At 43.3% G+C, this 17,424-nt stretch overlaps 1 protein-coding gene across 4 annotated transcripts in view; it reads left to right on the top strand.

Moving 5' to 3' along the window:
* The window catches only part of NIPBL (NIPBL cohesin loading factor), a 1,214,062-nt gene that overhangs the window by 484,580 nt on the left and 712,058 nt on the right, over positions 1-17,424 (top strand). For all 4 annotated transcript variants that reach the window (XM_029578690.1, XM_029578673.1, XM_029578682.1 and 1 more), the window contains 4 exons: positions 7,168-7,362; positions 7,655-7,726; positions 11,968-12,057; positions 16,812-16,915. In XM_029578690.1, the coding sequence (XP_029434550.1) occupies positions 7,168-7,362; positions 7,655-7,726; positions 11,968-12,057; positions 16,812-16,915 (461 nt within the window). The remainder of the gene's footprint in view (positions 1-7,167; positions 7,363-7,654; positions 7,727-11,967; positions 12,058-16,811; positions 16,916-17,424) is intronic.

Raw genomic sequence — 17,424 nt, 5'->3', positions numbered from 1 at the left:
AGGGTCTGCAGACCTTTGTTCAGGCACAGTCCTCCGCTTCACCCACTCCTTTCAGGTCGGACCCTCAGCCCATGGCCCCTCCCTCAGTCCATTTCCTTTCCATCCCTACATAAGGTCATTCCTTGGATGTCAAGGGGCTTTTTGTGTGGTATCTGGAGGTTTCTGAACCTTTCCGAAAGACGGATCACCTGTTTGTCCATGGTGTTAAGAAGCAGGGCGCTCCAGCTTCGTGGGCTACAATAACTTGCTGGATTAAGGGCGTTGCAAACAGTTTAATCTGCAGTAATAAGTCGGGTCTTCAAAGCAGGGCACAAAAGTTTGTTGCCACTGCTATTTCACACTGCGATAAATATTTTCTATTTCTGTGGATACACTTCAGAACGTGGTTATCAAGCATACAATAGATGCGAATGACTGTGCATATATAGTGAACATTATCTAAGGAGCAAAAGCACAAGTAAAGAAAATATTAAGAAAAGAAAAAAATAATATAAAAATTGAATTTATTGGCTACAAGCATTTCCAAGTGGATTAACAACAACAAACCCAATGATTATACAGATTTAGTGGTGAGCAATTCACTTTATATTGGGTTATAAATCCCATATCATTCTTAAGTGAATAGAATGTAACACAACTTAGTGTATTCATTAAGCTCCCGAATGAGGGTTGTTGTAAACATATGACACTTCATTGGCATTTGAAATAACGTAGTATTTTTTTTATAAAGAATTGTAATTGTGTCACTACGGTTTGCATCCAGTTGTTTAAAGATACAGGATTAAGGAGGTGGTCACGGCCGCATACGTGGATGCTGAAAAGCCGTTTCCTACTCAGGTTAGAGCTCATTCCACTAAAGCTCAGGCAGTATTACAGGCGTCGATTAGTTTGTTGTCTCCCCTTGATATCTGCCGAACTGCAACGTGGTCCTTCTTACGGACTTTTTCCAGATTTTTTTCGTCCAGATGTGCATGCCCAGGTTGATGCAACTTTTGCATGTGCAGTGTTCACTGGACCGTGGGCAGCCTCCCACCCTGTTTGGGAGTAGCTTTGATACAACCCACTGGTCCTGAATCCATTTGTCTACACACTAGGAAATGGAGAAATTACTTACCTGATAATTTCGTTTTCCTTAATATAGACAGATGGACTCAGCTTCCTGCCCTCAGCTGCCGAATGATTGTGTCAATAGTCCTACTTTAGGACTACAGATCCCAAGGGATTACTGGTAAGTGTTCATCCAGTTCCTAGATTGGGGTATCTATGTTCTTACTTTAATTCAGTGTTTATTGATGATTGAGTACAGTTCTGGTTGTCTTTTTAATCAAGTGTTTTGCTAGTCTGTCCACAGTTGCTTTTGAAGAGAATACTGGTGGGCTGGGGTCACTGCAGGAGTATATATACTGTGACGTCAGCTTGCTCCATCTCCATCTGCTGGCCAGAGGAGCATAACCCACTGGTCCTGAGTCCATCTGTCTACACTAAGGAAAACAAAATTATCAGGTAAGTAATTTCTCCATTTGAACATGATTCTTCCTTTCATTCAAAAAGGATTGGAAGTGTTCCCTAGACCTCTAAGATGTGTACACACACATCCCTATTCATCCTTCATATTTTCATAGCTTATGCTTCACTGTGGGATCAACCCACTACCAGTACAAGGTCCTTCCGTTTGGACTGTTGCTGCCCCCATCTTAACGAAATGCTTTGTATGGTAGTGGCAGATCTTTCCATACTTAGATGATTGGCTCCTGACTGCCCCAACAAGCAGCAGTCTTTAAGCTCATCTAAAGATAACATCCCAGAATACTTCAGCACTTGTTCTATTTCCCATGCTTTCCTTCAACCATGTGTAAAGGGAGCCAGATGCACAAACTTTGTCATTGGATTTATTTATTTTTCCTAGCGTATAGCAGATGGACTCAGGACCAATGGGTATAGTGTACTCCTGTTAGCAGTTGGAGACGGATCAGATTTCAATCTGACGTCAGCCCCTAGTACATATACCCCTGCAGGAAGTGCAGCTCTCCAGTATTTTCCGTCTCCATAGCAGTTAGGGACTATCTGCACGCTCTCAGAGCGTTAGACCAAAATTAAAGAACAAAACCCGAAATTTAAAGAAGAAACCTACCTGAAGACGAGTCCCGCACTCCTGCAGTGATACCCTCGGGTCCCTCCCCCAGTTGAGTTTCCCGAGGTGATTTCTGTGGTCCTTCGGAGGTGAGCCTCGGTCCGGTGGCCGATTTGCGGCAGGGACCTAGCCCCCGAATCCTCAGGCGCGGCGTAGAGGCAGCCTCGGTCCGGCGGCCGAATCGCGGCGAGGACTTAGCCCCCGATCCCGGGCGCGGCTGAGAGGCAGCGGGTGCACCCCTCGAGCGCGGCGGTGAAGATATTTGCCCTCTCCCCCTGCAGCTGGAGACCTCCTGGAGTGAAACCGGGAAGCGCCGAAGACAAGGTATGGTGGAAATCTTCTACTTTAAGCCGGTCTCCGAAGATCGAGGAGGAGCACAGGTCGGCGATCGGAACCTGTGCCACCGGGTTGATCCGCCCTAGCAGGGCTGGGCCCCGGCCGTTCCAGGATCTGCCCACGTGGAGACCCTCCGAGGAGGTCGCCATATTGCCCGCATGCTCGCCGTCGGCATCTTGGCCCTGTTCGCCGCGCCGCCCGATCCGAGCGCACAAATTAAGCTAAGCGCACAAAATTACTTGTGCGCATAATCTTAGGCGCACATAAAACCTTACGTGCATAAGTTGCGCGCACAGAGCAAGGCGCACATCTGCGCGCACATATCAGACGCAATGGAGCGCATAAGAGCTTACGCGTCCACAGAAATGGCACCTCCAGACTCTGCCCAGCATGCCACATCAGAGCCGCACAGAGCGAGGAAGCCGACGCGCTATGCGCACACTGTGAGGAGGCCCTGGGAGATCCAGGTCAGGGCCAGCCCCACCCAGGGCCCAGTGCTAGCTCCTCAGGGGGCACCCCGGACCTAGCAGGCCCCAGTGAATCCACCTCACAGATGGGGACCCCCAGGGAACCGGCGCCCCTCAACTTAGACCCAGCGTCGATCTCTTGGGTGGAGCTGTTTAAGGGGATTCACGCCTTTGTCAAAATGCAAACTGAATCCCGGGCGGAGCAGCCATATGCGCCACCGGAAGACCCTCATGCCCCAGGACCCTCGAGGCCTTAGGCACAGGCTCCCACCACCCAGAAGCCCCACCTACGGGGACACGGATTTCTCCGAAGAGGAAGTCGAGCCCCTTGAGGAGGGGGAACTCCCCTTGGGGTCGGAGCCACATCGAACCATGAGACGCTTCTTCACAAAGGATGAGCTTCTGGACCTTGTATCCCAATGCCTATCGGAGCTCCCTATCCTACGGGCAGGAACCAGTCCTTTCGGAACAAGCACAGCAAGAGGGGAATCTGCTCGGGTCCAGGCCCCAGCCGCACCCCACAATGAGATTCAGCTGACCCATCCAAGAGAAGAAGCCATAGGGGGTAGACTAACCCTATTCTACCACAGATGGGTCGAGATAACTTCGGACAAGTGGGTCTTAGCCATCATCCGAGAGGGGTACTACCTGGACTTCTTTCGAACCCCTCCAGACAAGTTCATGGAATCTCCCTGCCACGACCCCCACAAGAGGGCGGCAGTGGAAGCTACACCGACCAGACTTCTGGCTCTCGAGGCCATAATCCCGGTACCTACATGGGAAATAAATACTAGACATTACTCCATCTACTTTATCGTACCCAAGAAAGAGGGTACATTCAGACCCATCCTGGACCTCAAGTTGGTCAACAGACACCTAAGGATCCCACGCTTCCGCATGGAAACCCTATGATCAGTCATACGTGCAATACAACCAGGAGAGTTCCTCACATCCTTGGACCTGTCGGAGGCCTACCTACACATCCCAATTCATCAGGAACACCAGCGCTACCTACGCTTCAAGGTCCTGAATCATCACTACCAGGTCCGGGCACTACCCTTCAGGTTAGCCACTGCACCCCGGACGTTCACCAAGGTAATAGTAGTGGTGGCGGCAACACTCAGGAAGGAAGGAATCCTCGTTCATCCCTACCTGGACGATTGGCTGATCAGAGCAAAATCACCGGAGGAAAGCCACCAAGCAACCAGCAGAGTCATAACTCTACTGGAAAGCCTAGGTTGGGTAGTCAACACAAACTAGAGCTCCCTACAGCCCTCGCAGTCGCTGGAATACCTAGGAGTCCGATTCGACACCAAGGAAGACCAGGTCAGCCTGACCCCTACGAGGAGATCAAAGCTGTGAAACCGGCTCCAGACCTTGCTGAGCGCCTCCCGTCCCACAGTATGGGATTACCTGCAAGTCCTCGGACTAATGGCATCCACACTGGAAGTGGTGCCTTGGGAGCGAGCCCACATGAGGCCCCTGCAACGCTCACTTCTATCACGGTGGAGTCCACAATCCCAGAACTACACCGTACGTCTACCACTACCGGCCAGAGTCCGGACCCAGCTATGGTGGTGGCTACAGGTCAGCCACATGAGCCGGGGATCAAGACTATCCTCCCCAACCTGGACCCTGCTCACCACAGATGCCAGTCTATACGGGTGGGGAGCACACTGCGAAGAGCTAACCGCCCAAGGGCGGTGGAACGAAGAAGAGGCAGGGTGGAACATCAACCGCCTAGAAGCACGGGCGGTCAGATTAGCCTGCCTGCGGTTCGCCCACAGACTTCGAGACAAAGCAGTCAGAGTGATGTCGGACAACACCACGATGGTGGCCTACATCAACCGGCAGGGCAGAACCAGAAGCCAACAGGTGTCCTTAGAAATAGACCCTCTGATGGCTTGGGCGGAAGCAAATCTACAGGATATCTCCGCCGTCCACATCGCCGGGAAGGACAACACCACGGCAGGCTTCCTCAGCAGGGAAAGTCTAAACCCAGGAGAATGGAAGCTGTCACCCACAGCCTTCAAGATGATAGTGAATTGGTGGGGGACTCCAGACATGGACCTTCTAGCAAGCAGATCCAACGCTCAAGTACCCAGATACTTCAGCCACAGGCGGGATCCGCAGTCCCAGGGGATCGACGCCCTGGTACAAGCCTGGCCACCGGGGACCCTGCTATATGCTTTCCCTCCGTGGCCCTTGCTGGTGGTAATCATTCACAAGATTCAGCGGCACAGGGGGCTAGTTCTTCTGGTGGCCCCAGACTGGCCAAGAAGACCCTGGTACGCAGACATGAGAAGACTACTGGCAGGGAATCCACTACCCCTGCCTCCACACAGAGACCTGCCACAACAAGGTCCCATCCTCCATGAGGATCCAGCTCAATTATCTCTTACGGAATGGCCATTGAGAGGGCCCGCCTGAGAAAGAGGGGATACTCGGGGGCAGTAATAGATACTCTCCTCCGAGCACACAAGTTCTCCACATCTCTAACATACATAAGGATCTGGAGAGTCTTTGAGGCCTGGTGCGAAGACCACAACGTCAAACCACGCTCCTCTAAAGTTCCCGTTATTCTGGAATTCTTACAGAATGGACTACAGAAGGGTCTGTCCTCAACTCCATCAAGATACAGGTAGTCGTGCTATGGCTCCAGGAGCGAGTTCGACAGCATAGCCTCGCACCCAAATGTATCACGCGTCCTGAAAGGAGTCAAACACATTCGCCCACCACTAAAGTGGCCAGTGCCCCAGTGGAACCTCAACCTCGTCTTGGAGTTCCTAGCGGGATCCGCCTTCAGACCCCTCCGAGGCCCATCCCCTCCGTCTGTTAACCTTAAAGACTGTGTTCTTGCTGGCCGTGTGTTCGGCCTGCCGCATCTCAGAGCTACAGGCACTGTCCTGCCGTGAGCTGTTCCTCAGACTCACCCCGGGGACCATTCAGCTACGCACGGTTCCCTCCTTCCTCCCCAAAGTGGTCTCACACTTCCACCTTAACCAAACCATCTCACTACCAATGATGGACGGCTTGAAAAGTCGGAAGAAACCCGTAGTCTACGCCATCTCGACATCAGCAGACTCCTATCCAGATACCTGGACATGTCGGAACCAGTACGAAAGACTGACCACCTTTTCGTCCTTCGCGGCGGGAAGAGGTAAGGGGAAGCGGCCTCACGGGCAACCATTGCCTGCTGGATCAAGGAAGTCATCAAGGCGGCCTACGTAGAAGTGGGAAAACCACCACCTCTACAGGTCAAGGCCCATTCTACCAGAGCCCATGCGGTTTCCTGCGCAGAAACTAGAATGCTGTCACCTGCCGAGATCTGCAGGATGGCAACATGGTCCTCCATCCATACCTTCTCCAGATTCTACCGTCTGGATGTTCAGGCTCGGGAGGACACAGCATTTGCAAGGGCAATCCTAAGTGGGCCACGGGCAGCCTCCCACCCAGTTCGGGAGTAGCTTTTATACATCCCATTGGTCCTGAGTCCATCTGCTACACGCTAGGAAATGGAGAAATTACTTACCTGATAATTTCGTTTTCCTTAGTGTAGACAGATGGACTCAGCATCCCACCCTCGGCTGCCGTTATACATGGTTTTTCAACGAATCAAGGGTAAGCCATGTTTTCATTTACCTAGGGCATCCACCCTGCTGGGTGTCGACGCTTTCCGGTTGAGTACACTGACGGTCTCCAGCTATAGTCAATCAACCAGTTCAAGTTAATCAAGTTTTTAAAGTTCTAACAAAGTTATTTAAGTTAACCATATTAAGTTAATCAATCAGTCAGTCACACATATATCCACAATGCTTTTCAATGAAGAATACTGAAGAGCTGCACTTCCTGCAGGGGTATATGTACTAGGGGCTGACGTCAGATTGAAATCTGATCCGTCTCCAACTGTTAACAGGAGTACACTATACCCATTGGTCCTGAGTCCATCTGTCTACACTAAGGAAAACGAAATTATCAGGTAAGTAATTTCTCCAATTTTATTTTATTGATTTTAGAGAATGCTCCTTTTGAGTACTGTTTGAACAACCCTTTTCTTTTCTCTTAAAGGCTAAGTTGTGTGTGTAGGGGATACAGAGGGGGCTGAAAACTAAATTGTCTTTTAAACAAGTTGATTTTACTAATTTAAACAAATAAGGATAGCTGGATTATTCCAATATAATTGAATGCACATTCAAGATTAAAATGTTTGTAATAATGAAATTTTACATGTAGCTTCTAGGAAAAGACACAAGAAAGATAAGGATGATGATAAAACTTGGGCGTATGAAGAGCGTGAAAGGAGAAGTTCTGGGGATCACAGGAGAAGTGGCCATTTCTATGAAGGTAGAAGGAGTTCTGGTAGCCGTTATCGAGATCGCAGTCCAGAGGACTCTGATGAATATTCTCCTCCTCCGAGCCTCAGTGATGGTAACTTAGCAAAGTACTTAAATAGGTTACCAGTTTGAATTTGTTATGAAGCACAGCATGATCATAAAATTATATATATATATAATATAATAATATATTATATATATATATATATATATATAATATAATAATATAATTATATATATAATTATATATATATAGAGAGAGAGAGAGATATTTTACAAATGAAACAAAATTGTCTTATTTAATATAACTGTTGCATTTAAAACCTAAAATATTCTCCACTTCTTTCATTTTACTGTGTAAGGGATTTTATTAAACCTTGTTACAGTGTACAGGAAAATGAAGAAAAAAGAGAAGCAAAAGAAGAGAAAAGCTTATGAGCCTAAATTAACTCCTGAAGGTAACTTTTTATTCACACTTCTTTTTTGTATTCTGTTTAGCCAATATAATAGCATAGCTTTTTTTCTGCTGATATTTACTAAGTGGTCCATCCAGCCAGCCCAGCAAACTTCTTTTTTTATTTATTTATTTTTTTTAATTCGTGGGGCAATCATTGGTTTGTGCAGGTTGTCCCAGTGAGCATGAGTTACTCTATTCTTTGTCTCCATCATTTAGCCACTAGGAATCCTCTGTGTTTATCTCATGCCCTTTTGAATTTCATTACTTTCCTTGTCCTCACTACTTTTCTGGGTGGGTATTCAGTGCATCCACTATTCTTGACTTGATCCCTTTGGAGCATCATATTATGAGCCCTTGTTCTATAGTTTCTATCCAAAAAGGTTGGCTTCCTGTGTGTTATTAATACTTTTCAGGAATTTAATAGTCTGTATCATATCACCCCGTCTCTCCTTTACTCCAGTGTATGCATATTTAGGTCCTTTAATCTCATTTCATAATTATTTTGGCGTAGACCCCACACCATTTGGTTGCCTTTCTCTGGATTGCTTTTCTTGTGTCTATCCTTTTTGAAATGCAGTCTCCAAAACTAAATACAGTACTCCAAAGAAGGCCTTGCCAATGGCCTATACAGGGGCATTATAACATCCTTTTTCTTGCTGGTTATGCCTCTTTCTATGCAGCTCAGTATCCCTCTAGCCTTAACCATCGCCTTGTCATGTTACTTCACCACCTTCAAATCGTCAGACACTGTCACCTCAAGATCTCTCTTCCAGTCCATGTACATCAGACTTTCACCCCCATCTTGTACAGCTCCTTTGAATTCCTGCATTCCAAATGCATGACTCTGCACTTCTGGGCATTGAATCCCAACTGCCAAACCTTTGTCCACTCCAAGTTTTCATTGCTCACTTTTCTTTCTAACCCTTCTGCAATATCATTCACAAAGTTATTGAATAGAATTGGTCCCAGAACCTGTCCCTGAGGCACTCCACTCATCACTTTTCCCTCTTCGGCATAGGTTCCTTGTACAACTACTCACTGTTGTCTGTAAGTACTGATCCATTCCCAGACTTGTTAATTTGTTTATGCAGCTCCTGTGCGGGACCGTAGAAAATACTTTGCTGAAATTCGACTTGTTCTTGATCTAATTCTATAGACACCAGTCAAAAAAGCCAATCTTATTTGTCTGATATGATCTTCCGCTGGTAAAAACATTGTCTCAGATCATGCAATCCACTGCAAGTTCATTTCAGATAGTTCACTATCCTTTCCTTCAGAACATTCTTCTTTAGTTTTTCCACCACTGAGGTAAAGCTAGCCAGCCTGTAGTTTCCAAGCTTCTCCCTGTTACTATTTGTGAAGTGGGACCACAGCCGCTCCCGTTTGCAAGGACCTATTGAACAGGTCTTTCCGCAAACATCCAGCAACTCACTGAGCTCCTTCAGGACCCTCTTTCTGAGTTCAGTAGAGCTTTTGCTTTACTGAATATGTGCAGGAGTTCACACAAGTGCTGCCTCATGAGCCCCTTAGTCATTTTTTGTCTGCATTACCATCTGGATTTTCATTTCTCTTAAAAATATTTTGCAAATCCTTCAGGGTTTTCTGTCTTTTACTCTTGCTTCGCTGCCTCAGCAGGCCCTTAACAGCACAAAGAGACAAAAAGTGCATTAATATTACCATCCCCTCATGGATGGAAGGCCAATTTCTGTTCATCCCTTAGCCTCAAAATTCATAAAAGGCCTATGACATACAAAACCCTCTGTCTCTAAGCCTGCATTTCTGTGGGATCTTAATGTTGTCCTTGCACAATTGATAAAACATCCATTTGAACCATTGAATTCTATTTCACTGAAATTCCTCACCTGGAAAGTGATATTTTAAGTGGCAATCACTTCAGCAAGGAGGGTCAGCAAGTTACAAGCCCTGGTCTCTTACTCGCCTTATCTGTAATTTTTTCACAATAGGGTGGTGCTACATACTTGCCCAAAATTTCTCCCAAAAGTTGTTTCCACATTTCATATCAATCAAGCCATCAGTTTACTAACATTTTTCCAAATCTGCATGTGCACAAGGGTAAGAAAGCCCTTCATACATTGAACTGTAAGAGAGCCAAAGCTTACTACTTGCAAAGAACTCAGCAAGCTTCTCAATTATTTATCTCCTATGATACCAACAGGCAGTGGCAAAACATAGCCTGACAAATTGGCTGGTGACTCTGTTGAACATTATTATGCCCTAGCTGGTCTACAGATTACAGAATTGGTTAAAGTACATCATGTACAGGTTATAACAGCTTCTGTTGCACATCTGAGAACTGTTCCTATCGAAATCAAAGCTGCAACTTGGTTGCCTGTACACAGCTATATGTTTTACTACTGCCTTGGACAATCCTTCAAGAAGTGACAGTAGATTTGGGCAAACAGTTTTGCACAACCTGTTCTCTCAGTAGTTAACTCTGCATTGGTAGAGCAGGTTTACATATTCAGTAAATGCTCCGCTGTGCAGTCCTCAGCTTGGGACACCCCATATGTCGGAGGTGGCCAACTCTGGTCCTTGAGAGCTACAAATATGCCAGGTTTTCAAGATATCCACAGTGAATATGCATGAGATAGATTTGCATACAAGGGAGGAAGTGCATGCAAATTTCTCATGCATATTCATTCTGGATATCCCGAAAACCTGGCCTGTTTGTGGCTCTCAAGGACCGGAGTTGGCCACCTCTGACATATGTTATGGCTAATTCTGCACTACTTTTTGACAGAGAAAGCAAGTTTGCTTATTGTAAACAGGGTTCTCCATAGAAACAGGATGAATTAACTATGCTAAATACCTGCCATCCTACCTGGAGAGTCAACTACTTGGCTAAAGCTAAAATCTAGAAATGGACTGAGGGGTTCACAAGTCAGCACTTGCGCAAGGACCCCCACACATGCTCAGTAGAATAAAAGCTCTACTGAGCTCTGAGAGAAGACTCTGGTGCCATCTAATGATGTCACCACATATCATGAGTAATTCATCCTGCTGTTTATGGAGGACCCCATTTATGATAAGCAAACTCTTTTAATTCTTTAGTTACCTGGGCAAATTCCTTTCAAAGTTGCCTTCAACTATATAAATCTGTTGAGGCCTGCTGTTGAATTTATGAATCATAAGGCAAATGCTTGATGCTTCATTCTTGTAAATGAATTTTGTGAAACCTGGTTTGTAATCTGAAGCTTTTGCTCTGGGTGGGCACATCACTCCCTGCAGTAGCTCTGCTGCCCAGGTGGTGGCACTGTGGCAGCCAGGCTGATCATAGCTGAAGTGGATGTTGCTTAGCAACAGAACTGTTCAGGTGAAAAGAATCAGCAAAGAATAAATATCACTCCATTTAAAGAAAGAGAATCAGTGAGGTAGGAGAATATTGGAAGGCATATAGAGAAACTGACTTCCCACAGACTCAGGTAGGTGAATTGGGAGATTCTGTGTAAAATAAGAAATAAGTATTCAGCAACTGAATGCTGAGAGAGTATTTTATCTGCCCGATTTAACAAGCGCAGAGAGGAAAGTAGTCAGCAGTTTAACATACCAATTCAACAAGTACACACAATTTCATACTGTGAATTGCAGGTTTCTGTAAGGGAAAAAGTTTACCATTGTTTTAACCATAGTGGGTCTGATTTTAAAAAGCATTTATATACTTAAAATTGGGTTTTACAGTAAATGCACTTTACCTGTGTAAGTGGACTTTTGAAAATAGCTACAGTATATGCCATTACATTGTCCATAGGATATTTACATGTAAGTGCACTATATGCGTGTAAATGGCTTTTTAAAAATTGCTACGATAGTATGTTACATTTACATTTCTAACTCCTTTTAAAATTCACCTGATAAAACAATTTTCAAACTGCCCACATAGCTGCAAAGTCCATGGAGAACTTTTTTTTAATCTGTGTACCATGTAGCTAATTCTCAAAAGAAACTATGTGGGTAATTTCCCTTTCAAAACTACCTACAAATACTTGCTGAGTTTGCCACTTGATTTTTGTGCAGGCAGAATTATCAAGCAAAACACCATGCAGAGATTGTAAACTCAAATCTACATATTTAGTTTCACTAACATGCCCCCAACCTATCTAAAAGTATACACAATGAATGTGGAAGCAAGGGGCAAATAAGCAATTTTCAGGCTAGCCAATTTACCTGGGTAAATGGAGTTGAAAATTGTCTTCATTAATCTTTTTTTTTTTTTTTTTACAGAAATGATGGATTCTTCAACATTCAAAAGATTCTCTGCTTCAGTAGAAAATATTTTGGAAAATTTAGAAGACATGGATTTTACTGCATTTGGTAAGTAGTACATCTTAAAATTTAGAAGAAATTTTAACAAATAGAATAATATTGAATATTGTAGTAATAAATGTTGCTAGTTTTTCTTATTTTCAATATACTTTGTATTGATATTTTCAAAAATTATGCAAATAGGAAGAGATGGTAGAGAGAGTCTTGTCAGATTACAATCCATTTCAGAAGTCATATATCAAATTACATTTTCAGGTAAATGGAAATCTAGAGGAACATAACCAGTTTTCTTAGCATATAGCTACTTACAATAAATTATGCTTTTACTACTCTCATACTCAACCAGACACCAGCTCCTCAACCCCATGTCGTTTACCTGAACTTTCAATACCTATTGAAAGTTCCCTACATATCAGGCACAAATGTGCCCAGGATGTTAGTTTATTATTTGTGCTGCATTAATACCTTTTGGGTATTTAACTATCTCTATTATATCCCCCCCCCCCTGTTTTTCCTCTTCTCTAGAGCTACACATATTTAGGTCCTTAAGTCTCAATTGATATGGCTTATGCGGTAAACTCCACAACATTTTGGTTGTGGACTACTTCTAACCTATCACCCCTGTTCAAAAAAGGCATGATATGCCTTAATATGCAAAAATGCATGTTATTTATTGAGTAGTAAAGGTCATTTTCGTGTGTGTTGCAAGGCTGACTTTAAGGGAGATTTGGGGCCCAGGATGAATTTTCCATAGCGGGGAATGTTGACATGCTTGGTTCCGTCCCAAAGCTGACAGGAAGTTAGTGTTGAGAGCAGGACTACAGTAACAGTATTGGGTATTGGGCCCCTGAAAGCATAAGGCATGATGCAGTTGTTGCCTGTATTCGTTATCACTTATTATCCCTCCTGCTCCCCCCCCCCCCTTCTAAGGATGGCCCTTTCATTTTGGAGGTACGCCCTCCATATCTGAGCACAGTACATGACCTATACCAGAGGTATTGTCATCTCTCTTTTTCCTGCTAGTTATGCCTCTCTCTGCACCTCTAGAAACCCTCTTGCCATGGCCTCTGGTCTGTGCACATAAGATTCTTCCTTCCCTTGTTTACTGCTCCCTTGGATTTCTGCATCCCAAATACTTGACTGCATTTTTTCATTGAATATATTCTAGCAATCATTTCTTTGGAATTAGCAAAACTGAAAGTGGATATAAAAGTATGGGACTCGATGAGAAGCTTCCCTGAATACTGTGGGAGTTCAGAGAGACACTCAAGTTTGTATGTTATGATGGGATACCAGTACTTGGTTTTTAGCCTTGTACCTCAGAACACACCCAAACTGTGCCATTATCTCATATATATGTATGTTCTATAGTGCCTGCTTGCTTACAGAAAAACTGTATGCTCCTTACACTGTTCAAATTATTCAGAATCTTTTGCCCCAGAGCAAAACTAGTAGGACTTTATAATTCTACAGTCACTTGTGATGCATTCAGAAGTTATAATTTAAACCAGTCAAGTGCTTGAAATAAAATGTTAACATTTGCCTCATAGATAGGCTGATGTAATAAAGTATGCCCAGCTATGCTCACATGTTAAGGCATAGTTGTGCATACATTTTTGTGCATACAAATTTACTCCCAATTTAACAAGGAGTTTAGTGCATAAATGTGAGTAGAAATGTGCATACAAATTAGTACTTCTCTATGCAAATCCCATGTTAATCAAAATGTTAGCTGTTATTTCAAAATGCAGAGAGATGTGTTGACTTAACTCATGTTTTATTAATACTGTAAACTTAAAACTCCTGGTCAGTGTTGGAGTAATTTTTGAGGTTAGTGTTAGTCTATGGTTCTGAACCAGGAATTTTTGGTGCGGGGGTCCTATACTCTAGATTTATGCACTGAAATTGTGTTTTATACAAACTAATCATATTTTTGTGCACACGTTTTCAGGTTAGTGTGCTTTCTAAAACTTCCAATTAGCTTACTGCAGTGGTTCTCAACCGGGGTGTTGCAACACACCAATGTGTCGCCAAGCACATGCAGGTGTGTCGCCACATTTCCCGGTCCCCTGCTGACCCAGCTGCTCCCCCTACCTGAGCAAGATAGGTCCTACACCCGGGCATAAAATGCTAAAAGCCTGGGTGGAACGTGGCAGGAGAGCAGGAGTCAGCGGCACCGGCATGCTCTCTTCTCCCCCCCCCCCCCCCCCCCCCCGTGGCCTGGAAGAGAAAGTGGCGAGCAGTGGGTGTGTGCGCGGGAAGAAGAGACCTTGCTAGTGCACTCTGCATCGGCATGAAGAAAAGAAGAGAGGCGCGGTCTGAAGAATGAGCAGCGCGGCTCAGAGAAAAACGAAGAATGTAGTCAACCCCCGCGGCCGAGGGGGGGTTCCTTGCTCTGCGAGGGCTGAAAATGAAGTAGGTTGCTGCTGCCTTTAGGGTTAGAAGTGGAGGAGGCTTCTGCTGCTGCCGCTAGTTCGGGGGAGGGGGGAGAGTGAGTGAATGAGCAAGCATGTGATTTTGAGATCCTGTGTGTGTTAGTGAGATAGCATGTATGTGAATGATTGAGAGCCTATATATGTGAAAGAGAGTATGTGTGAGATTGAGAGCTGGTTTAGGTGAGGGATCATGTGAGCATGTGATTGAGAGCATGTGTGAAAGTGAGAGAAAGACAGCATGTGTGTCTGTGTGTGATTGAGAGCTGGTTAAGGTGAGAGAGCATGTGAGTATGTGATTGAGAGCCTGTGTGTAAATGAGAGAAAGAGAGAACATGTTTGTAAGCATGTGAATGAGAGTCTGTGTGTGAGAGAAAAGGACACTGTCTGTGTAAGCCTGAAAAGATAGACAGCATGTGTGTAAATGTGTAATTAAGAGCCTATGTAAGTGAGAGAGAAAAAGCATGTGTATATGTGAGCGATTGTGAGCCAGTGTGAAAGAGAGAGATAGAGTTCTTGATAAAGTTCCAAGCAAACCACCCCTCCTCCTGCTAATTCAAAACAATCTCAGGGCACCTGGATATCAAACGTTCCCAGGTATGCAGAGCAAAACATTTTTTGTATCCTTATTATTTTTCATTACTAGGTCTTTGTGTCTGCTATTTTAAAATATTTTATTGGTATCTAGAAATTTTTGATATGAGTTTTTAATTATTGGATATTCCATTCATCCGCTGTTTTGAAATAATCTGTTCTTTTTGTTAGGATGGTTTTACTGCTACTGATTTTATATTTCTTGATTTGTTTTATAAGGATGGGTGATGTTTCTTTTTTTCCTTTGTTACACTGCATACAGAGACTCTGGCTTGTTGCGGTTTCCAATTCAGTTTTTGCCTGCATGCTTCTAGTTATGCGTTTTGGTCTCTTTATTCCTTGTTAGGTGAGGGTCAGCACATGTGACTCAGGTGAGGTTTTCTGCTGATGTGTAGTTTGTGTAGGGCTCTATAGCAGCCTGACTTGGTCCGTTTTCCTTATAGAAGATGTATTGGTGTCTTAAGGCCTGGTGTAATATTTTCAGTGTTGCCTTTTCTTAGGTAAGGTGGTTACTGTTAAGTGCTGGAAATTGGTGCTGTTTTGGTGTGGGATGTTTACCGTTTATGCAATTTCTGTTCAGATAGAATGTGTATCTTTTCTTTGTGTCATTCTTAACAATAAAAATAATACTGGACCTTTATTTTTTATTTCTTTCATAAATTGTAATGAGCAGTGTGTCACACATGTGAACGTGGTCTGTCAGGTGTTTCACGATGGGAAAAAGGTTGAGAACCACTGGCCTACTGTATCAGAATTAACTCTTTTTTTTTTTTTTTTTAAGCAAACAGTAAAGAAAATATGCATCGAAGCTTAGTGCACATTTTTTTTACGTATTTCTTTATTACTTGGGGCTCCAAGAAACAATTGTACCTAAAAAGATGCTCTTCCAAAAAAGAGCATGCTGTTTTGTTTCCTGCATGCCACTTTAGATAGGGAAATCTCTATCTATCGGCTTTAGTAGAATTAGATTCTCAGAAGTACAAATGTAATCTTCCCATTACATATTTTTCAAAATTAATAATAAAAATTAGGTTCCAAGTGCTGTTAGCAGCTTGCATTGCAAATCCTATTTCACTCTTTCAGAAAATAGCAATTTAATGAAATCAAATTGGTTTCTTTTTTTTAAGCCAGAATGTAGCCTTTTTTTGTAGACCTATGCTGACAAATTTATAGGTGTTCAAAAAACTTTGCATAAAAGTCTATCTCTGGGGACAGAGATTATTCGTTTATTTGTAGCTATTCTTATTTTTTTAGTATGTTCTGGATGAATTCTTCCATTTTTTTTTTTTTTTAATATATTTGGTTCATGCCTTTTCTTTGCTAGATCAAGGCACCTACTGTGCATGAATGTATTTCCCTGTCCCCAGAGGGCTTACAATGTAAGGTTGTATTTGACACACTAGAGAGTGAAATGACTCGTCCAAGGTCACAAGGAGTGACAGTGGGATTTGAACCCTGGCTTCTCTGGTTCTCAGACTGCTGCTAACTCTGTCATCTCTCACCAATAACAGTACATTTTGTGTTATAAACCTCTTTTAGCTTGTAAAATTATTTTAACTAGTCAATCTAACTTATTGTATTCTTTATTTAAGGTATGAAAATTAAAGAGCAGACACTCTTGAAATCTATCTCTCCAATCTACTCTTTCTCTTAGTAAAGTTAACTGTCACCCTTGAGATATTCAATTGAGCACTCCTTACATGTAGCAAATAGTTTTGTTAAATAGTTTAGGTGCCTTGCAAAATATTAAGTGAACTGCATCTTGTTGTCTTATAGGTGATGATGATGAGATTCCTCAGGAGTTGTTGCTGGGAAAGCATCAGCTTAATGAATTGGGTAGTGAATCAGCAAAAATTAAAGCAATGGGCATTATGGATAAGGTATGTAGATACTACAGATGTACTTTACATGGAATAGATTTTTAATGCTGACCTTTGAGATCGAGGTTTGTATTAGAAATCTCCAAGTATATACTTTTTCAAGAAAAACATGAAATTCTTTATTTCTGTGTAGGTGAAAGGTCATTACAACAGTTGAAACTGTACCCAGTCAAAAGTGTCTTAAGTCTTAACCATGTAATCTAACATCATAGATTTTTATAAAGTTTACAGTAATGTGAATACTTACATTAGTTATTTTACTGAAGTGCTTGCTAGCAGCATACTTATTGCACACAATTATGGGGTTATTGATTTACACCTGGTACATGTATGAGCAGAATTTGACAATAACTCAGCCTATGTGCCCTATACCAATTATTCAGCACTTGATAATACTGTATAATGTAACCTATATTTTGTTTGGATCTATTTTGCTTAAAATCCACTCAATGGATATGTAACCCCAAATTAATATCTTCTAAAAATGTATTGTTGAATACTCTTCAACA

This window comes from Rhinatrema bivittatum, chromosome 1 (genome assembly GCF_901001135.1).
Source record: "Rhinatrema bivittatum chromosome 1, aRhiBiv1.1, whole genome shotgun sequence".
Lineage (NCBI taxonomy): Eukaryota > Metazoa > Chordata > Amphibia > Gymnophiona > Rhinatrematidae > Rhinatrema > Rhinatrema bivittatum.
This window is presented reverse-complemented; position numbering and strand designations above follow the sequence as displayed.